Source organism: Gigantopelta aegis, chromosome 3 (assembly GCF_016097555.1).
Source record: "Gigantopelta aegis isolate Gae_Host chromosome 3, Gae_host_genome, whole genome shotgun sequence".
NCBI lineage: Eukaryota > Metazoa > Mollusca > Gastropoda > Neomphalida > Peltospiridae > Gigantopelta > Gigantopelta aegis.
The window spans coordinates 84,283,873-84,307,903 of NC_054701.1; the positions used below are offsets into that span (position 1 = coordinate 84,283,873).

The following is a 24,031-nucleotide window of genomic DNA, read 5'->3' on the forward strand; positions in this document are numbered from 1 at the left end:
CTACAGATATTGTTTTCACGTTCTGAAGTGGCATCAGCTGCACACTGGGGCTAGGTGAGAGAGGATAGCTGGATTATCATTAGCCCGAGGATTCTGACTGTAAGAGAGCTAGACGGACGTTTAGACGGTTAGTAGCCATTACTATGAACCGTCCAAATGTCCGTCTGGCTCTCTTACAGTCTGAATACTCGAGCTAGATTATCATATGCATATGCTGTAATAGATACCCAAGATGTACTGTGAACTTGTGAAATGTGTCTGCATACATAATAACTGCACTGGCAGATGCAACTGCTGTAGATGAATTTAATAATTGTTATGCACACAGCTGTGCTCACTTAACAGGCAGTGTGCGTCACTGTCTGGAGAAATTCATACTTTGATTTAGCATAATAACTCCGTGGAGTGAGATATAAATTGATATATTAAAAATATCCACATGACATTTTTGTTTTTTCCTGCAATTTATTGAATATAAGTTATTATAACTGGGTGCCATTTATACATACAGTGTTTTGGCATATATTTTTTTTCTCAATAATTTTAAAAGAGTACATAGTTTTTGTTATTAAATTGTACCATCCAAATGATTGCCATAAACTCATCTGAAGTATAATGTGCACTGTTAATATATTTTATTGTATTTTTCTTCAGTATAGCATCTCTTAAAGGAGTGGACAATTTAGGCATTTGGCCTGATATGCATATTCAACGATATATAATGCACATTATTGCTTAATATCAACAAGTATAATCGTATAGTTAATTAATAAAACAGTTAAATGTGTCGGCTATTATATATAACGGGCACGGCATTTTGTACCATCCTAGTGAATAGGCCCTCTGGCGAGCTGGTGGTTACTTAATACCTAACGTGTCACATCAGGAATTAGTCTTCGAACTGAAGAAACAAAACATACCTGATTTTTGCGAATGCATCGCAATGTTCTGTAATAATAGCCATTCCAGTAAGCCAGCAACAATTATATATTTTTCAATACAAAATAAACCACCATTGTCAAAGTGTTGAAATAACTGTATTATGGTTTTACATAAATTAATCCATGTACTGAAATACTAATCGGAGTGTTTTCTTGGTTAATTGTCTTTCTGTGGCCTGTACCTGTGGTTCCTGATTGGCAGGTGTATATTTAGATGGTCCCCAGACACTGTGTCTAGACACACTAAAAAGACATGCCTCTTTTATTAAGATCACAGGGTATTGTGTGGTAACCGCACAGATACCCCTCCACTCGCAATGGACATTATCAGCCGCCTGCTTTATTACTGTAAGTAATTCTGTAAAACCCTTGTTTAAGTAGACTTTCCCATCTAAAATCACAAAACTGAACAATTATGTTGTCCCAAAGAAAAGAAAAGTATCACTTGGGTATTGTGAGTGGTCGTTTTTGCTTGAATGTACCCTACCAATAGGCCTAATAATATGCATTTTTCTTTGGATTTAAAAAGAAAAGAAAAATACTGTAACTCCATTTTGTTCTATTGATGCAATGTACTAGTATCTATAACAAAGATATTACTTTACTGTAACAATGTACTAGTATCTATAACAAAGATATTACTTTACTGTAACAATGTATTAGTTAAGTATCTAACAAAGATATTACTTTACTGTAACAATGTATTAGTTAAGTATCTAACAAAGATATTACTTTTACTGTAACAATGTATTAGTTAAGTATCTAACAAAGATATTACTTTTACTGTAACAATGTACTAGTATCTATAACAAAGATATTACTTTACTGTAACAATGTACTAGTATCTATAACAAAGATATTACTTTACTGTAACAATGTACTAGTATCTATAACAAAGATATTACTTTACTGTAACAATGTATTAGTTAAGTATCTAACAAAGATATTACTTGTCTAATTGAGACAAAATTGCAATAGCAATGACTTGAGGATTTCTCTAATTTGGACTATATCTTACAAACAACATATTTCCTTTTGTGCATATTTTGACCAGAAATAACATTCACCTTTAATATTTTGAAAATTGATCAATCTACTTGCGTCTAATACACCTTTGTAATATATTGGAAAAGGGCATACCATTACACATTAAAGGTTCAATATTTAGAAAATTATGCATAATCTTGTAGTCATGGTAATAAACTACAAACTTTTAGACAAAAATTAGATGGGACATACAGGGAAGTATTATAATGTGTATGTGTGTGTATATATCTTTTTTAAATCTTCCATAAAAAATATTTTACAGATGATCATATGTATAAATAGCAATGTTTAATTATGATGAATTGTTTGTAATTCAAGATAAAACTGCGGTACTGTAGACAATGGTTGAATTTTAAACCAACATCCCAGCGTTCACAGCTAACTAGTATTTGCACTGCTGCTATTAAATTATACTGTTGTATTGATTTTGTAATCTGTATACATGTACGCCAGGTGTGACAAACAATACAACATATGTTTAACATTTTACTAACACTGCTTATGGTGTCATGTTATAAAATACATGTCCACGTTAACAGGGCCAGATACCGTAATGGCATGATTTTCTGGAACATGAGTTACCTGGAACTTTAAGTGTTTTTTTCTTTTCTAATACATGTAATTTTGGGCCAAACAGAAGTTACTAGGTAAATAGTATGAACTTTTAATGTTGTGTGGCTTTTCCACATTTCTGACAGACAGAATAGCACATACCATGATCTTTGATATACCAGTTGTGGTGCACTGGCTGAAATATGGGCCCACTGATGGAAATTGATCCTAGACCAACTGCACATCAGGCGAATGCTTTACCATTGGCTACATTTTTTTCTCTCATTCCAACCAATGGACAAAGGCTGTGGTATGTGCTTTCCTGTCTGTGGGAAAGTGCATATAAAAGATCCCTTTCTGCATTAGGAACAAATGCAGCGGGTTTATTCTGATGACTATGAGTCAGAAATGTTTGACATCCAATGGCCGATGATTAATTAATCAATGTGCTCCAGTGGTGTTGTTAAATAAAACAAACTTTAGTACATCAAGTTTTAATCTTCCTTTGCAGACATACAAGGAGGAAGGCACCGAACAGCTCCTGTATGATGTGCATTTCTGGATCGGCAAACACAGCACTCAGGTGAGTACCCATATCTTATTGTCTGGCTTAAATCCATAACCTGAATCACCTAGCTCACAAGAACGTTAAAAAGGCAGGGTTTTAGGGGCCAATTGATTAGGGTCTCCACGAGTACTCGAGTACTCAGGCATGAGACGAGTCTACCAAGACTGGAGTACGCTCACAGGACTCGAGTATCCGTACAAGGAAGAGGTCTCTCATTTAATTATATTTTGTACGTCATTTTGCCATATATTTTGCTCCAGCTACATTATAGGGCAATAAGACATGGAGAGAAAAGAAGATTCGAATATGTGGAATGGAATCCATGTCCAGTGCTGGAATTAAGTTGCATAATGCTAGTTTACTTTATTCCTTAGTTTGACCAACATGTACTCGAGTCCAATATTTTGGATTCGTGGAGGCCTTACAGTTGATCCACTAATTTAGTATATTGAAACACAAACTTGTTCAAACACTTATATTCCCTCTGTCCAAAACTTCCTCTCCCCCCAAAATTATGATCGACCTGAATATAAGTTTTAATTGCAATTGCAATGACACAGATGTCTGTTCTTCTTCAATTTATATGACCGGCCTCGGTGGCGTCGTGGTTAGGCCATCGGTCTACAGGCTGGTAGGTAATGGGTTCAGATCCCAGTCGAGGCATGGGATTTTTAATCCAGATACCAACTCCAAACCCTGAGTGAGTGCTCCGCAAGGCTCAATGGGTAGGTGTAAACCACTTGCACCGACCAGTGATCCATAACTGGTTCAGCAAAGGCCATGGTTTATGCTATCCTGCCAATGGGAAGCGCAAATAAAAGGTCCCTTGCTGCTAATCAGAATGAGTAGCCCATGTAGTGGCAACAGCGGGTTTCCTCTCAAAATCTGTGTGGTCCGTAACCATATGTCTGACGCCATATAACCGTAAATAAAATGTGTTGAGTGTGTCGTTAAATAAAACATTTCTTTCTTTCTTCAATTTATGGTACTACCATTTTGGGATGTTTTGGCATAGGCATGTACAACATGTATGTATGACATATTACTGATATTGTTAAAATAATTTGACATACAACTGGAAAGATTATTTATGAAAATAATCTTAAGTTGCTTATTATTTTAGGTGGGGGTGGTGGGTGGGTGAGGAGTGTATATTCATGTACAGTAGATTCTGTCTAAACTGGATTCTACTAGGGCAACTGATAAAATGTGCTGGTATATTAGAAGGCTGGTTTGGACACATTTCTTCCAAGCTGTTGTCAAATACATGTATACAGAATATTTATATTTATTAGTAAGGACTGAACTGACAATCTTCAGTGATAAGCAAATACGGATCTATTGATACAGGCATACAGCTTGGTTGGTATTTAGCCTAATCTTCAGCAGCTGTTACAGTGTCATCCAGTAATGTTCGATAATATAGAAGAGTATTATGAATGGATGTTGTTATATTTCCATTTTAAAACTGTTCATTCACCCTTCTTTAAGGAACATAGCATTGTAAAATAACTTTGTATGATAAAACTTTGTATAGTATTTTTGGTTAAAATGTACCATTCTTTTGTTTAGAATATACATAATAGATAGAGTATTCATCTCTTAGTGTATTCATCTTTATGTTCATCTTAAAACATTCATCTCTGTGTATGTGATTCAACTTGTTTCTGGTTGATACTTACTGTGGCCTACTTATACATCTTAGAATATTCATCCCTTAGAATATTCATCTTTCAGAATACAGTATTCATCTTAGAATTTATATATATATTCATCTTAGAATATTCATCTTAAAATATTCATCTTAGAATATTCATCCCTTAGAATATTCATCTTTCAGAATACAGTATTCATCTTAGAATTTACATATATATTCATCTTAGAATATTCATCTTAAAATATTCATCTTAGAATATTCATCCCTTAGAATATTCATCTTTCAGAATACAGTATTCATCTTAGAATTTATATATATATTCATCTAAAAATATTAATCTCTTAGAATATGCATCCCTTAAAATATTCATCTTCAAATATTTATCTCTTAGAATATTCATCTTCGAATATTATCTCTTAAAATATTAATCTCTTAAAATATTCATCTTCGAATATTATCTCTTTGAATATTCATTTCTTAGAATATTCATCTCTTAGAATATTAACTTAGAACATTCATATCTGTGTATGGGATTCAAAGTTACTGTTAATGGTTGCATGAAACTTAAACCTTTCTGTTTAGAATATTCACATGTTAGGATATTCATAACTATGCACCCAATGTATGCCTTCTTGGTTGCTCAGTAGTCAAGAAGATGTCTTATGTGCCAAATTAATATACATATGATTATACACTAGATGGCTAGATATGAAAAAAAACCCTATTCTTTTGAGCATGGAACAAAGTTTTAAACAGAAATATACTACAGTGTGTTAGAGGACCAAACCTCTTTAACCAGGGTTTAAGCTAACAGATTTTATTGTTCAGCTTCATTAAAACCTGCCCCAACAGAAGTTCTACATTTAAAGATGTTATATATATACAAAAAACAACAACTATAGGATTTTTTCTAGGGAGAGTATTCCAAATTGCATTTTATAGAGTTTCCATTGTACATTGAAGTTCAGGGGGATGGGTATGCACCTCCAGCATCCTCCCCCCTCTGGATCTGCAGCTGTAACAATGTGTTTTATGCATATTGATTTTGTTTTTCAAATATATTTTATTCAGCTGTCATATATCTTTCAAATACAGTTATGTTTTATGGCAATAAATCAATATATAACCATATAACCTCACAATTTACTATGTAAATAGTGTAAAGTACCAGCTTATTTGAATACTGTTCAAACAAATTTAATGACTATGTATTTTGAATGAGTATTTTTGTGCCATTATTTTTTAACCATAAATATATTTTGTTGTTTGGACATACTGCTAAATAATAGTACTAGCAAGTGTGTGTATTCCACAAAATGAAAGCTGTCATGAAACATAAAATAAGACTAATTTGGAACTTCCAGTTTTCTGCTAACACTGATATTTAAGGCACATTTATCAATAGTATATATTATATATGGGTGATATTTATCTTTAAAGGGGTGGGACCTAAACCAGTGATAAAACACACTGCTGAGGTGAAATCAATCTAGGATCAATATCCTTGTTGTTGGGCCCATTGTACTATTTCTTGCTTCAGTCAGTGTTTCATGTCTGGTGTATTAAAGGCCACAGTAAGTCAAAAACCTTTTCCTTGAGCAAATTTGCTTCTCTTTTTGTTAGTACATTTTTTAGAGGAGTATGTCTCGACCCCCCCCCCCCCCCATAAACTTTCCTTGCCAAAGTCTAGACCCCTAGCTGTTACAATTCCTGTATACATGTCTGGTGGTATGTACTATCCTGTCTGTGGGATGGTGTAGATAAAAGATGCCTTGATGCTAACTGAAAAGAGTACTCCATTGTGTACTCCATTGTGAGGTGACAGCAGGTTTCCTCTCTCATTATCTGTGTAGTGCTTTACCATATGTATGAGACCATGGGTCTAATTCACAAAGCTCTCTTAGGCTCTGCTAGACAACAAAGCATCATCTTTGCAAGTTTTTTAGCATTGCACTGCGATATCGCAAAGTTGTGAGAGTTTGGTGAATTAGGTCCTATATAACCATAATATAAAATGTGTTGAATACTTCCTTAAATAAACCTTTTTCTTTCTTTTTTTCTTTCAGTCTTCCTTTCTTTTTCTTTATTCATTATTTCTTTTCTTGTTTTCTTTCCTTTATTCATTCATTCATTAATTTATTCATTAATTTATTCATTCATTTTTTCTTTCTTTCTTTCTTTCTTTCTTGTCTTTGTAATATCTGTAAATATTCTTCTTTTTTAAATGCATAAAAATGCTTCTGAATGTGCTGCAGTTTTATGTTTTTATTATTTTATTTAAACTACATGTATTTGTCAACTGCAGGATGAATATGGAACAGCAGCATATAAGACGGTGGAACTAGATACATTGCTTGACGATGTCCCCGTTCAACACCGTGAAGTTCAAGGTCACGAATCAGCTCTTTTCAAGAGTTACTTTCCTACAATCACGTAAGACAAACTAAACATTTATTGTCTGAATATTTGTGGGAAAAAACCAACAAAGAACTGAAGATATATATAATTGATATAGGTTTTTACTCTTTTGCTTTTGGGGAAGGATTTAGGTTTATGGTGGAGTTCTCAAATAAAGTGTAATGTATCACTGCTTCTTGAACTCTTTCAGTGTGCCTCTATCCTGTTAAGGGTCAGGCACGTCTCTCCTGCACCCAATCTCTGGCATGGCCAGTGGTTGGGTGTATCATGGAGTTGAACTGGCTAATTAAATAGAAAATGTTTTTCTTTTAATATATGGTAATTAATCTTTAAATTAATTATTATAGATACTTAGTAAGTAACACCTGGTCACATGAACAATGAACAATATTAGCATTGTGGATTTTGCCACCAAAAGTAGGTGCCAGGTTAAAATTAAGTCTGAGCTGGTACCGTCCTATATATGCACCCTTATACTGAACTGTTATAGATTTTGAAATCTGTATCTAGAATTTTGGAAGGAGGAGCAGATAGCGGATTCCGACATGTAAAACCAGAGGAGTACAAACCAAGACTCTTTCATTTCCATGGCGACAGGAAACACGTGGATGTCAAAGAGGTGAGATATTATTAGTGATATACTAGCTACAGAAGTAATGAGGCCCGTGCTTATACAACTTTTAGAGTCCACACTCAATCTTTAATGACGTCAACCACATACAGTTTGTATGGCGTTGTCATGACATTACTGTCTCAGACTGTATTAAAGTCTCGAGTCAGACTCTAAAAGCTTTAATGACGTCGACCACATACAGTTTGTATGGCGTTGTCATGACATTAGTGTCTCAGACTGTATTAAAGTCTCGAGTCAGACTCTAAAAGCTTTAATGACGTCGACCACATACAGTTTGTATGGCGTTGTCATGACATTACTGTCTCAGACTGTATTAAAGTCTCGAGTCAGACTCTAAAAGCTTTAATGACGTCGACCACATACAGTTTGTATGGCGTTGTCATTACATTACTGTCTCAGACTGTATTAAAGTCTCGAGTCAAAAGCTTTAATGACGTCGACCACACACAGTTTGTATGGCGTTGTCATGACATTACTGTCTCAGACTGTATTAAAGTCTCGAGTCTAGACTCTAAAAGCTTTAAAGACGTCGACCACATACAGTTTGTATGGCGTTTTCATGACATTACTGTCTCAGACTGTATTAAAGTCTCGAATCAGACTCTAAAAGCTTTAATGACGTCGACCACATACAGTTTGTATGGCGTTGTCATGACATTACTGTCTCAGACTGTATTAGAGTCTCGAGTCAGACTCTAAAAGCTTTAATGACGTCGACCACATACAGTTTGTATGGCGTTGTCATGACATTACTGTCTCAGACTGTATTAGAGTCTCGAGTCTGACTCTAAAAGCTTTAATGACGTCGACCACATACAGTTTGTATGGCGTTGTCATGACATTAGTGTCTCAGACTGTATTAGAGTCTCGAGTCAGACTCTAAAAGCTTTAATGACGTCGACCACATACAGTTTGTATGGCGTTGTCATGACATTAGTGTCTCTTTGTATTAAAGTCTCGAGTCAGACTCTAAAAGCTTTAATGACGTCGACCACACACAGTTTGTATGGCGTTGTCATGACATTACTGTCTCAGACTGTATTAAAGTCTCGAGTCAGACTCTAAAAGCTTTAATGACGTCGACCACATACAGTTTGTATGAAACATTGTCATGACATTACTGTCTCAGACTGTATTAAAGTCTCGAGTCAGACTCTAAAAGCTTTAATGACGTCGACCACATACAGTTTGTATGGCGTTGTCATGACATTACTGTCTCAGACTGTATTAAAGTCTCAAGTCAGACTCTAAAAGCTTTAATGACGTCGACCACATACAGTTTGTATGGCGTTGTCATGACATTACTGTCTCAGACTGTATTAATGTCTCGAGTTCAGACTCTAAAAGCTTTAAAAGCACCAGGCCAGATTTACATATTGGTTTATTTTTAACAATTGAAAAATCTTTACAACTTTAGTTTTTTAACTTTGCCAAAAAAAATTTGCATTTAGACTCTGAGTTTAAAAATGAAGTGAGATTTTGATTACGAAAAAGAGGAATAAGACAAAAATTACTTGTTTGGAATTATATTTATTTCACTTTTAACGTTGTTTGACACCCAATAGTTGATCTCCATTTTTGTACTATGGTGTCATTAAACATCCATTCATTGATCATTATTACACTTTCAGTGCGAATAAACATAAATATAATCTTTTCCACATGAAACTAAAACTAATTACATGTATACAGTTTGGCAAATACATCTGCACTTTTATCATATTCTGCGTAAAACATAATGGAGATTAAACAGGGAGGCCACTCCAAGTATATTTAACTTTAAGGAAATAGACTTAAACAAAATTAAAAGCCCATGGGTCTGAAAATGGATACATTTAAATATGGGAAATTGTGGTAAATGTCTTCCATTGTTGAAACAAGTAAACTTAAAATGGATACATTTAAATATGGGAAATTGTGGTAAATGTCTTCCATTGTTGAAACAAGTAAACTTAAAATGAACATGGATAACAAACCAGGGATGTAATTCACAAAAACCCTTAGGCTGTCTTAAGCCAAACTGATTCATTCTTGCAAGTCTTTCTGGGGTCTCAAAATTGTGAGAACTTGGGGAATTAAGCTCTGAATATTTTTTTTATAAACTTGGAATGGTCTTTAGACAGAACATCTCTTCATCTTTGTCGTGTTTGCAGGTACCACGAGCCAAAAGCCGGCTAGACAAAACTGACGTGTTTATCCTGGATCTTGGTCTGAGGATAATCCAGTGGAATGGAAGTGGTTCAAACAAGGATGAGAGATTCAGGGTAGGTTTCTCAAGGATGATTTGTAGAATTCGGTCATTGCTGACTTGTAGAGTACATTCAACATTATTATTTATATGGTGTTCAAACAAGGATGAGAGATTCAGGGTAGGTTTCTTAAGGATGATTTGTAGAATTCAGTCATTACTGACTTGTAGAGTACATTCAACATTATTATTTATATGGTGTTCAAACAAGGATGAGAGATTCAAGGTAGATTTCTCTCACTACTGACTTGTAGAGTAGACTTTTTCATTCAATTTCTCATTTATTGGGTGTTTCATACTAGGTTCATAAAGTTGATTTCACTCGATACAGGAATTTAGCTTACTGAGAGGTGGAGTTTAAAACCTGTGTGGTTAAAGTTTTACTACACACTTTTGTCAATGAGGAAAACAACAATACATTCAACATTATTACTACATATTTTGTCAATGAGGAAAACAAAGTGTGGTACTAATGATTTGAATCAATAATAAATAATCACTATATCTGCAAAGAGATTGCATGTTGTAATAATGGGAATTCTAAACTTGATATTTGATTGAAACATATTTTATTGCTTTTTAAAAAACCCAAATGGATTTGGCATGCGTTATACAGCTCACTGGCCCCTCTCTATTAATAGTTATGGTATTTCAAAAACAAAACAAAATACCCACCCCATCCAAATATATAGACAATAACTTACGAGTTACGAGGAATTACGGATTATCTGTCCTGAGTGAAACTAATGTTGTCACTCACAAGCTTTAGCGAGTGACTGACAACATTAATTTCATGAGGGACAGATAATCCGTAATTCCGAGTATCGAGTGGGTTATTGTGTTTATTACCCAAAGTGAAAATAGTTTAGAAACCTAAACTTTAAACTTCTTACATGACACAAACTATATAATAAACAAGACGTGAAAGTCTGAGGAAACTGATGACGTCACGAAAGAAAAGCAATGACATCAAAAGCTGTCTTTAAGTACACAAATCAAATGTAAGCAAGAGAGGTCACATTCGTAATGAACTGATGTTTCTAGTGGGAAGTGAATGAACTACAAAGAAATTACTTTAGAGCATGTTTAATTGTTAACAAAAACAAATTGCTTAAATGATTTCAACATAAACTGAACAGTCGAGGAACCTGATGACGTCACCAAACTAACATCATGACGTCAGCAGGGAATGATAGCTTCTATCTTTCCCTAGAGAAAGATAGAAAATATATTCACCCGCATTTCACTGTCCATATGGGTAATAAAATAATGTCTTGCAGTGAAACAAATATTTATTTATATGTATTTTTAGGAGATTTATGCAATATGTATCTACCATTACATCAGATTTATAAAATGGCACAATGAATTCCATTGTTGTTGTTTTAATGCAGGCCTCTCAGTATATGCGTGGTCTGGCTGATGAAAGAAATGGTCGCGCCAAGACTGAGGTGGTAGATGAAGATGGAACAGACTCGGATGTAAGTAACAAACAAGAAATCAAAACTAATACTACAATGGATTCAGTCTAAACCAGAGTTACTGTAAGTGGGATTGATGAAATATGCTGGTATACACAAAGTGCTGGATTACACAGATGTCACCCAAGCTTTCCAATGCAACATAAATGTAATTTAAATGTGTTTAAAACATTCCTTCCTTCCTTCCTTCCTTCCTTCCTTCCTTCCATCTTTCCTTCCTTCCTTCCCAAGCTGTTGGCACTGAATGGGACTGAAGATCTTGCTGGTTTACACAGAAATCTGAATTAAACAGCTGCTGGTTTAGACAGTCCACTGTATTTGTTGTTGTAGTATTTTGTACTGTCAAACCTGTCTAAAAAGACCACCTAAATACTCTGTGGTGTGTAATGGTAACCACAACCTTTTTGTGCATGTGGTCTTTATACAGAAGTAAAAAAATCCATACCACTTTGTTCAGAACTAATACACATGAAATGTCCTTTCTAGACAGGTGGTTCTTATATAAGGTGAACATTGATTATTAATCAGGTTTGACTGTACCTGTGTGTAAGTAAAACATATTATTCAATGTTGTATATTCTTTTTTGTGTGTGACTTATTTGTTTCTATATATTTTTTATCGCTGATAACATAATTACATATTCAGAATCCTATTCAGGAATATACATGCAGAATTAAAATTATGACAATGTAAGATGGGAATAAAAAGTTAAAATTTAATTTAATATTATTAAATATCTATTCCTAAGTGAAGATATATATAGTATCTAGACTGTTAAAAGAATTACAATTCCCTGGTGAAGATAGCTGGGTTGAAATTATAACAAAACTGATGAAATGTTAACATTCCTCAATTTGGGATATATATATATATATATATATATATATATATATATATATATATATATATATATATATATATATATATATATATGTATACGAATAGAAAATCCTTCTGTGTTGCTGGCACCTCTCCTCTAAAGTAGCAAGGGGGCTTGAGATAATATATTTTATATAGAGAAAAATTCATTCAATTCATGTTTTCATGCAGGATAGTTTGACTTCTTTTAACTTAGTTTAAAAATTTCCCTGATGAAGCCTGAACAGGTGAAAATTTGAATTAAAGAGGGGGATATATATATTAGGATTAAAGGCTTTGGCATAGCCTAAGTGGGAGGGAGTATTGGGGCCATGGTATATTACAACTCATAGACAGGGTGGTTAGCCCCCCTCAAATGCGGGTGCCCCTGCAGAATAAAATCCTGATTAGAGTTGTAAATGAAAAAACCCATTGAGATCAGTAACTGATTTTGAAATAGGTACAAATAATATTAAGAAAAACATCAAGATTTATTGATTTTTGTTTGAAAGAAATGTAGGCCAACTTAAAATATTTTAAAAAAATTTACATTATCATATTCTTTATAAAAGTATACATAATTAAAATAATTCTACCCACAGACAAGACGGATGAAGGTAAATAATTTTAATTATGTCTTAAATTCTAGTTTGGTTGCTGTTTTATATTTTTATTTGAATTTCCATCTCTCTTGCTTGTTTGTTTTGATTTGCATTGGATCCTTTTTAAACTGAGTACATGCATGCAAGTTCAGATGCAAGCAGCAAAGTTCCAATGAATATTTTGCATTTTAAGAAGAATCGGTTTTGTCAGGATTGGTTCTTTAATGTATTGTTATGCTTGCCAGTATTAGAAGGAATTATTGTGGATGTAGGCCTGTTTGAAGTTGGAAGCTTTGATTTTGAGTTTTTATGGTTCAGAAGGAGGGGAGGGGAGGAGAAGGAAGGAGGGGATGGGAGAGAGAGAGAGAGAGAGAGAGAGAGAGAGAGAGAGAGAGAGAGAGAGAGAGAGAGAGAGAGAGAGAGAGAGAGACAGACAGACAGACAGACAGACAGACATAGAGAGAGACAGAGACAGAAAGAGAGAGAGAGACAAAGAGAGAGAGGAAGGGAGGGAGGGAAGGAGGGAGAGAGAGAGAAGTACATGAGTGATGAGTGTATATACCATGTGAAATTCAGTCACATACATCAATATGATAAATTGTAAACAAAACTTCTATATAAATAATACAATTAAAATACACAACAAAACAAAATTGAACATTATATATTTATTTGGCCATATAACATGTTAAAGTGCTAGGCTAAACATTACTGCAGAATACATGAGATACAGAATAACCAATGACTGTTTAATTAAAAAGCTCAAGACAATAAAGCAAACTAACTGCTGATGTTAACAAGTGTAACATGTATTAATTAAAATGTAACAAGCAAGTTTGTATAAGCACAATGATTACTTTGAGTGCAGGTCATCTGCAGATGTATGCGAAAACCATGTTAAATGCAGTTCTATCTAGCTTATAACCCTCCAGTAATAAAGTATATACGTATATATATATATATATATATATATATATATATATATATGTGTATGTATTATGCAAGATAAAATAAAATTTTAAATGTAATTAAATTGTAAGGGCTGGGTGGGTGGGAAACAATGTGACCTAGAATACTAAGACAAAGGAATGATGTAGAGTGGGAAGACTACAGACTCCTGTGCACATGTATGGAAACTTGATCCCTACCCCTGGAGCCGATGTGTAGAGCCCAACTAAACTAGCCTCCTAATAGCCTGCCCTAATTTGTCATGGACTGTTGGACATAACACGCTTAACTGGTAGACTATATATACGTGTAATACTACCAATTAACAAGGCCGGCTCTTGTGCCCACGACAGGTGTGCACTACAACAGCTTGTTCTGAATGTGCACGTAAAACCCTATGACCTGACCTGACCAATTAACAAAAACATATACATTGTAACCTACCTACGCATACTAAACTAAGATTATATTCTATGACAACATGTAATTAATCTGTTATCACAAACACATGAAAAAGCTTTCAACCTATCAATGATGTGCATTTTAATTAACCATTTTCAGCCAGTGTACAGAAAATGACCAAATGCAACAGAGTATATACCACTTGTAATGTTTTTGGCATGTTATACGCAATATTTCACTACATTTTAGTTATACATACCGGTACATACTAGTAAATATTCACTCCCCTGCTCCCTTTTAGCCTCAACATTTTAGGTACTTTCTACACATTTGCCTGAACCAGTTGCCCGAGTTAAAGCCTGATAACTCCTGATGATCACATTATATCTACTCATTGACCTACTTCCTCCATCTTTGATCTTCTTTCAAATATCTCTAGTATGATCTGATGCATTTTCTTTTGCACTAAACCTGAAAAAGCTGATTTTGAAATAATATTTCAAATTTGTTATAGAATGTGAACATTTTTTAATAAACCTCTTTAGTCTTAGTCAGGGGGCATATCTTGGCAGTCATATCCTCCCTCAAGAAAGGATATGAACGACAGACTCAGTATGAGAGATCAGTGCTGTACTGAGTTAACAGGGAAATCCCCACTCACTACTGCAAGTAGGAGCACTTTATAACAACATTACTGCACAGTAACACACTGACATTTGGTAAAGTTAAACTTTACTTTATTTGATTTACAACACCACAAGAGCACATTAATTTATTAATCATCAGCTGTTGTATGTCAAACATTTGATAATTGTGATATATTGGTGAGTGTTCTACCAACTGAGAAAAATCCCACCCTCTGACATTTTAAAGTTTTCCTCTCTCATGTTAACACTGGCAAGCTTTAATTTACCGCACCACAACTGGACAAGAAGAAGAAGAAGGAAATGTTTTATTTAATGACACACTCAATGCATTTTATTTACGGTTATATGACGTTGGACATATGGTTAAGGACCACACAGATATTGAGGGAGGAAACCTGCTGTCGCCACTTAATGGGCTACTCTTTTCAATTGGCAGCAAGGGATCTTAAATTTATATGCACCATTCCATAGACAGGATAGCACATACCATGGTCTTTGATGTACCAGTCGTGGTGCACTGGCTGGAGTGAGAAATAGCCTAATGAGCCCACCGATAGGGATCGATCCCAAATTGACCGTGTATCAAGCGAGCACTTTACCACTGGGCACAACTGGACAAAGGCTGTGGTATGTGCTTTCCTGTCTGTGGGAAAGTGCATATAAAAGATCCCTTGCAGCATTAGAAAAATTGTAGCAGGTTTCCTCTGATGACTACGTGTCAGAATTATCAAATGTTTCACATCCAATAGCCGATGATTAATTAATCAATGTGCTCTAGTGGAGTCATTAAACAAAAGAAACTTTAAGTGTTAATTACTAGGGTTAGTCATCGACTGATGTTAGGTAGGCTCCTTTTTAGAATTCTTGTCCTCCCCATCTGAAATCTTAGATCTGCCCTTGTTAATATCCTGATAGAGGAGAATATAGTTAATGATTTTAAAACTATTTCTTAATATTTCACTCATCATGGTAGTGGTACTGATCTGAAAAGTGACGTGCAGGTTGGTTTTGTATTTTACTCATCATGGTAGTGGTAGTGATCTGAAAAGTGACGTGCAGGTTGGTTTTGTATTTGTACCGGTACATGTAGGGGGTGGGATGTGGCCCAGTGATAGAGCACTCGCTTGATGTACGGTTGGTTTGGGATTGATACCCATCGGTAGGTCCATTGGGCTATTTCTAGTTCCAGCCAGTGCACCACAAGTGGTATATCAAAGACAGTGGTATGTGCTATCATGTCTGTACATATAAAATATTGCTTTGCTATTAATGTGAAAATGGTTTCTTCTCTAAGACTATATGTCAAAATTACCAAATGTTTGACATTCAGTAGCTGATGATTAATAAATCAATGTGCTCTAGTGGTGTTGTTAAATAAAATAACTTTAACTTTAACCTTAAGATTAAGAGTCAGAATTAATATAGATTCAAGTTTTTACATCTTTTCTCACAGTTCATTTTCATATATATAAATATATATATATATATATATATATATATATATATATATATATATATATATATATATATATATATACACAATACAGTATTCATCCTGGTGTGGCTGGTATAGTGCTCTACCTCTTGGGGAGCCTGATGATCGCTTATAGTGTGAAACTTTGTAACAAAAGGTGTCACGGTATATACTTCCAAGAAATGGCTTGTTTGAAGTGAATATTACAATATTGTTGAACAATGATGTATTTTTTCTATAGGCTGGTGAACTAGTAGAAATTCTGCCAGGCTAGTAAATTTTAGTTGGTTCTGGTCATTTTCCAGTCATTTATGTAGTACATAACATTTTTATTTCATGGGAAATACACTCTAGTCTTTAGCTACAAGATTTTAAGATCAATTCCATACATACTAGACTGAATGAATTAATACGTTCAGAATATCATGAAAAACAGCTGGAAAGCTCTCACTTTTGTCACTGTTATCGTTTACATGTTTGACAATTGTTTTGCTTATCATAAATCTATGTTGGATATGCCTCAGTATTCTTGTAAAGTTTCCCCCCAATATTCCTGTATTTTGCATTTTTGCAGGATAACCCTCTAAATCTGTATTATAGGATATCACCCAGTTTTCCTGTAGGCTATCTCTCAATCTTCCTGTACAGTATTCCCCAGTATCCAGACCTCACTGCTAAAGGATTGCTATCTCTCAATCTTCCTGTACAGTATTTCCCAGTATCCAGACCTCACTGCTAAAGGATTGCTATCTCTCAATCTTCCTGTACAGTATTTCCCAGTATCCAGACCTCACTGCTAAAGGATTGCTATCTCTCAATCTTCCTGTACAGTATTTCCCAGTATCCAGACCTCACTGCTAAAGGATTGCTATCTCTCAATCTTCCTGTACAGTATTTCCCAGTATCCAGACCTCACTGCTAAAGGATTGCTATCTCTCAATCTTCCTGATTGCTATCTCTCAATCTTCCTGTACAGTATTCCCCAGTATCCAGACCTCACTGCTAAAGGATTGCTATCTCTCAATCCTCAAAGGATGCAGTATTCCCCAGTATCCAGACCTCACTGCTAAAGGATTGCTATCTCTCAATCTTCCTGTACAGTATTCCCCAGTATCCAGACCTCACTGCTAAAGGATTGCTATCTCTCAATCTTCCTGTACAGTATTCCCCAGTATCCAGACCTCACTGCTAAAGGATTGCTATCTCTCAATCTTCCTGTACAGTATTCCCCAGTATCCAGACCTCACTGCTAAAGGATTGCTATCTCTCAATCTTCCTGTACAGTATTTCCCAGTATCCAGACCTCACTGCTAAAGGATTGCTATCTCTCAATCTTCCTGTACAGTATTTCCCAGTATCCAGACCTCACTGCTAAAGGATTGCTATCTCTCAATCTTCCTGTACAGTATTCCCCAGTATCCAGACCTCACTGCTAAAGGATGCTAAAGGATTGCCTCACTGCTAAAGGATCTATCTCTCAATCTTCCTGTACAGTATTTCCCAGTATCCAGACCTCACTGCTAAAGGATTGCTATCTCTCAATCTTCCTGTACAGTATTCCCCAGTATCCAGACCTCACTGCTAAAGGATTGCTATCACTCTATCTTCCTGTACAGTATTCCCCAGTATCCAGACCTCACTGCTAAAGGATTGCTATCACTCAATCTTCCTGTACAGTATTCCCCAGTATCCAGACCTCACTGCTAAAGGATTGCTATCTCTCAATCTTCCTGTACAGTATTCCCTTAGTATCCAGACCTCACTGCTAAAGGATTGCTATCTCTCAATCTTCCTGTACAGTATTCCCCAGTATCCAGACCTCACTGCTAAAGGATTGCTATCTCTCAATCTTCCTGTACAGTATTCCCCAGTATCCAGACCTCACTGCTAAAGGATTGCTATCTCTCAATCTTCCTGTACAGTATTCCCCAGTATCCAGACCTCACTGCTAAAGGATTGCTATCTCTCAATCTTCCTGTACAGTATTCCCCAGTATCCAGACCTCACTGCTAAAGGATTGCTATCACTCTTGCTCCCCACTGCTACCCTGAGACTAGCTCCCCAGAATTTATATGGTATAAATACGGTAATATTTTACATACATGTAGCTCCCCATTATGTAAGTTAGGGTAGCAATTAATCACTCACCTCAATTGTTTTCATGGCGAGGTCTTAGTATTCTAGCATAACATCCTTGGTATCCCTGTAGGATATCTCTCAGTATTCCTTTAGAGTATCCCTCAGTATCCTTGTATATCATTTGAAGTATCCTTGTAGGATATCCCTCAATATTCCTGTATGGTGTCCTTCAGTATCCTTGTATAACATTTGAAGTATCCTTGTAGGATATCCCTCCATATTCCTGTATGGTGTCCTTCATTATCCTTGTATAACATTTGAAGTATCCTTGTAGGATATCCCTCAATATTCCTGTATGGTGTCCTTCAGTATTCTTTTATAATATTCCATATAGCTTGTAGGATATCCCTAATCTAAATCAGTAACCTAGTATATCCAGTATTCTTTTATGATATTCCTCAGTATTCATGTAGGTTCTACCACAGCTTTCTTGTGTGTATCCAATATCAATGTAAGATATCCCCCAATATTCGTGTAGGATATCCCTTATTGATAGTCCTTTTCATGCTGGGGTGTTATTAAACATTCATTCATTCATTCATTCATTCGTTCATTCGTTCATTCGTTCACTCATTTTGTTGATAGTCCCATTGGATTACTGCCCATTCCAAAACAGTGTCCGGTCCCAAAGGTGTCCGGTTTACAAGGCTTTCACTGTAAGTTAATGAGGTATTATGCTCACTGTAGATAAGGAAGAGTGTACAAGGTGGATTTTAAAGCTGCTATATTGAGTGCATTGTCCTCTGACTGACAAAGTGTTTTGTGTTTTGTTGCAGGCCGAATTCTGTAAGTTCCTCACAGAGGAGGACCGTGAAGACACGGACAAGCAGTACGAAGCGGCTGATTTGTCAAAACAGCTTTTCAGGTGAGCCAATCATAAATCACTGGGTTTTCTTAAAGGGACACACCCTTTCACTTTTTCACTATTAGAACGGTTTTTGATAATTGAAATTAGACGTTACATAGATTTTATTGTTTACATTATCCATTTTCATATATTTGAAGAGTTTGTAGTTATCCTGGTGTTTCTAATACCACAAAATATATTTTTCATATTTTAAAACATCACAAATTATTTTTCACTATTAATTTTTTTGTTTGATAATTGAAATCAGGCATTGCTAGATTTTACTGTCCAGATTATCTATTTCCATAAATCCAAAGTGTTTCTGGTCATCTTAGTGTTTTTAATACCACCAAAAATGCATTTAAAAAAACAAACCCAAAACAACAAACAACATATCCATGTTCCTCTGAGAAGTAATGGTTATGTAGACAAGTTCTAAGTCTATTTTTAAGGCTATTTTCCCTTTCAGTATCATAGACTCTTGTTTCACTCTATTTTAACCTTATCCAAAGGTACGGTATTACTCATTTGTAGATTAATCAAATGTTGTGTCCATTTTCACAGGTTAAAATTAGGGTATGTGACTTTAATTGTTCTCACAGATAAATATTTTGTAAGACCATCCTTGAAAATATGGGCTTGCTGTAGTGGTTTAAGCAGTGAGTTAGTCAGTGGTCTTAGTAAATAAATAAATACATAAATAAATAAATACATAAATACATAAATACATAAATAAATACATAAATAAATAAATAGATTAATAAATAAATATACATTTACATACTGGTTTATTTATACATTTACACACTGGTCTTGCATGTAGTTAAACATTTATTTCGGTATATAATTCTATAGATTGTCTGATGAAAGTGGCAAATTGCAGTTTTTTTTGGAGAAGGAAGGCTCAGTTACAAAAGGCGACTTTGACAGCAAGGTAAGAATACTATTGTTAATTTGTAGAACAAATTTAGAAAATAATAACAATGCATATGAAATATTTATCATCAAACAGGCCCGTAGCATGGTGGACATTATTTGGGGTGGGGGGGGGGGGGGCCAAATGAAGGAGCTCCGAAGGCACAAGTTATTTGGGGGGTGTAGAGGCATGATTCAAAGGTTATTTGGGGGGTGTAGAGGCATGATTCAAAGGTTATTTGGGGGGAGTAGAGGCATGATTCAAAGGTTATTTGCCCATTACTGTAACTCTTGCCGTTATCTTGATCCACTAGTCTCACTACAACTTTTACTTTGACATTCAGTCAACATGTAAAGGTTATTAAAAAAACCACCAAAACAGCCAAAATTATTGGGGGGGACCCCTGGCCATCCCCCCCCCCCCCCGCTACAGACCTGTCAAACATTTTTTATTTTTATAAAATAGTTTTAATAATGACATGTATTTCACAAATGTAAAATGTATGGAGTATGAATGCATGCACAGTCATGTGTGTATATGTGTGTCTGCATGGGCGTACATAGGGGGGGGGTTCGATGGGTTCGACTGAACCCCCCCCCCCCTGAAATTGCTTTTTTATAATTTAATATATCTGACATTGATATCTGACATTATTATATTTACTCAACATAGAAATATATGCCCAATATCTCTGCAATCTATTATGGAACCCCCCTTTTCAAAACTCACCATAGAAATATATGCCCAATATCTCTGCAATCTATTTTGGAACCCCCCTTTTCAAAATCCTATGTACGCCCATGGTCTGTCTGTGTATGCATATGTGCACGACTGTGTGTGAAAATGGTAAGTAAGCAACACAGAATTTGTTTTTTAATTAATATATTTAAATCATGCTTCTTCACCAGGATGTCTTCATATATGACACAAAACAAGAGTTGTTTGTCTGGATCGGCAAACAGACGAGCTCCACAGAAAAGAAGAACGCAATGGCCTATGCTCACGTATGTCTCTTGTTTCCTTGTCGCCTTGTTTCCTTTTTTTATTAATGTTAATTTATAGTTTGAAATGATTTCTATTTCTAATTATTCACAAATCTCCATATAAAACATCAATAAAAGTCAAAATAAATGTTTTGTTTAGGATTGCTGACTCTAATTCCATATAAAAAATATTAGGTAAAAACGTTCACTCTATAAATCACAACAATTTTACCAACATTTCATCAATACATTTATATTGCTGACATCAGAAGACCAAAATCTATAAAAAAATGTATTGATATTCATGGATTTATGAAGCAACATTGTTTAAAATCATGTAAAATTATTTCATCAGAGACATAAACAAAATGGAAGCTCATTAAATTTACATCAATCTGATCAAAAACATTACTTAAAAAAAATATATATATAAAGTTGTATATTAGATGTGAATGTACTTTAAAATAATTAGAATTTTTGTTGGTGAGCAGAGGGGGTCCATATCTCCTGGATCCGCACCTGACTATGCTGTTTTGTTATGTAAATAAGAGTTTTATATTATGATTAATTTTCAATTCAGAAATACCTGATGAAGTCCGATCATCCCCTCGTTCCAGTCAGTTGTTTGAAGGAAGACAGACCGTCACGGGAATTTATTTCTGCCCTGGCTGCCTAAACTTCTTCACTGTGAACAAGAACCAGAAACTGTTTTTTGTAATACTAATACACCATTGTGTTTGATAATAACCGTAACAAAAAATATATAATGTATTTCTGCCCTGGTCGCCTAAACTTCTTCACTGTGAACAAGAACTAGAGACTGTTTTCTGTAATACTGATATACCATTGTGTTTGATAACAACCTTAACAAAAAATATATAGGCCCTAATGTATTTCTGCCCTGGCAGCTTAAACTTCTTCACTTTGAACAAGAACTAGAGACTGTTTTCTATAATACTGATTCACTATTGTGTTTGAAAACCCCCCCAAAAAACAAGATCATCATAGCTGTGATGTTGCAAAGAGTTCAATGCCAAACTGTGATATATGCCAATTTCTAGATTTTGGAGTTAGCAGTGAAGGTGTGCTGGGCTACGTCAGAAACCAGTCAAATAGCTTGTGAACGTTAGCCAAACGCTTGCTGGCTGAACTTAGGACTGATGTTGGTACAACTCAACAATATAGCAATAAAGATTCTGTCAAAACGCGATCTATGCCCATTAAACAGGACCTTAAATGATGGTTCATGTGAAAAATTGTACATCAAACATGTCCATGTATGTTGCAGAACAATCATGTTTTCTCAAAATGACATAAATGGATATACATGTATTACAGTTAGGGAAATGAACTCTTCATGTTTTGGTGTTTTTTTTATCATATATATATACATGTATACATTTTGCTTTCATAGCTATCATAACGTTAACTAGTGTTGCATGTCAATTAACTTTCAGTCAAATTGAATAGTGCTGAATTGTGCTTTAAACTGTATTAACAGAACGTGTAGTACTGCAGTGAAACCCCTCAAAATCGGACCCTCTATAAACTGGAATTTGTTACAAACCGAACATCTTTTACAATCCCTTTTTAAAATAACGGTATACAACACAACCTCTCTAAACTGAACACCTATTAAAATCAGACTTTTTACTTACCGTATATCTTCGCCTATAAGTCGAATTTTTTTCACCCAAAAATTATTTTATAACTTGGGGGGTCGACTTATAAGAGGGTAAAAAAATTTCACCAAAAAATATTAGTTTTGGGGATTATTTTACAAGTTTTATTGTTGAAGTATGCCATGTATTTATACTCAAATATGTTAATTTGACACATTTATTTTTAATAACCTTTTTTTTTTTGGCATTAGAACGGTTTTGGTTATGCTAAAAGGCGTACGATCTCACTCACATGCCAAGACAACAGTCCACTTAGTTAAATTAACAGTCATCACTAATAGTAAAAATGTAAACAATACTAACTACCTGTTGCCTGAGTTTATTTTGAAATCTGGTCACTGGCATTAATGGTTGTTCAAACAATGTTTTGGCGGTGATTAACTTCATGAATATTACTGAGCTTTCCCTTAAAATAGACTGATCTCTGCAGTTCACTATCTAGAGCAATAGGGACACACATCATTTGGTACAAAAACCAGTGTACTTTCCAGAGTTATCCTCCTTACATGTATTAATATGGCGGAAAAACGTGATACTTTCAGTTTTATCGTAGTGATCTGTTGGCAGTGTTTATAAATAAAGTTGTTGTCTGTGCACAAAACCATCTGTACAGTACCATACAGTAACAGTCAAACAGCTTTCACTCTCTACTAAGGGAATATTTCGTTTTGATGCTATGTAATAATGATAGTTTGATTGGAATAGTCTGATTATATTGCGATGTACAAAACGTGAAAACCAAAGTTTGTAAAATAATTTTCTTTTGTTCAAATATTGTACATTATTGTTCTCATGTGCTGAAAATAAGAAATATTTCAATATTTATAAGTTGTTTTTCATGGGTCGACTTATAAACGGGTCAATAAAAAAATAAGTTTTCAGGGCTTGAAATTAGGGACTCGACTTATAGCCGAGATCGACTTACAGGCGAAGATATACGGTAGTCCCATGGGTTTCCAGTTTAGAGGGGTTTCACTGTACTATAG

At 34.9% G+C, this 24,031-nt stretch overlaps 1 protein-coding gene across 2 annotated transcripts in view; it reads left to right on the forward strand.

The window, feature by feature from the left end:
* Positions 1-23,017, forward strand: part of LOC121369204 (gelsolin-like protein 2) — a 37,402-nt gene extending 14,385 nt beyond the window's left edge. The window contains exons 6-15 of one of the 2 annotated variants that reach the window (XM_041494126.1): positions 3,052-3,123; positions 7,071-7,198; positions 7,694-7,802; positions 9,971-10,081; positions 11,460-11,546; positions 13,008-13,022; positions 19,394-19,482; positions 20,320-20,398; positions 21,289-21,384; positions 21,944-23,017. In XM_041494126.1, the coding sequence (XP_041350060.1) occupies positions 3,052-3,123; positions 7,071-7,198; positions 7,694-7,802; positions 9,971-10,081; positions 11,460-11,546; positions 13,008-13,022; positions 19,394-19,482; positions 20,320-20,398; positions 21,289-21,384; positions 21,944-22,039 (882 nt within the window). In that variant the 3' untranslated portion in view covers positions 22,040-23,017. The remainder of the gene's footprint in view (positions 1-3,051; positions 3,124-7,070; positions 7,199-7,693; positions 7,803-9,970; positions 10,082-11,459; positions 11,547-13,007; positions 13,023-19,393; positions 19,483-20,319; positions 20,399-21,288; positions 21,385-21,943) is intronic. The other variant, XM_041494127.1, reaches the window with a different exon arrangement.
* The last annotated feature ends 1,014 nt before the right edge of the window (positions 23,018-24,031 follow it).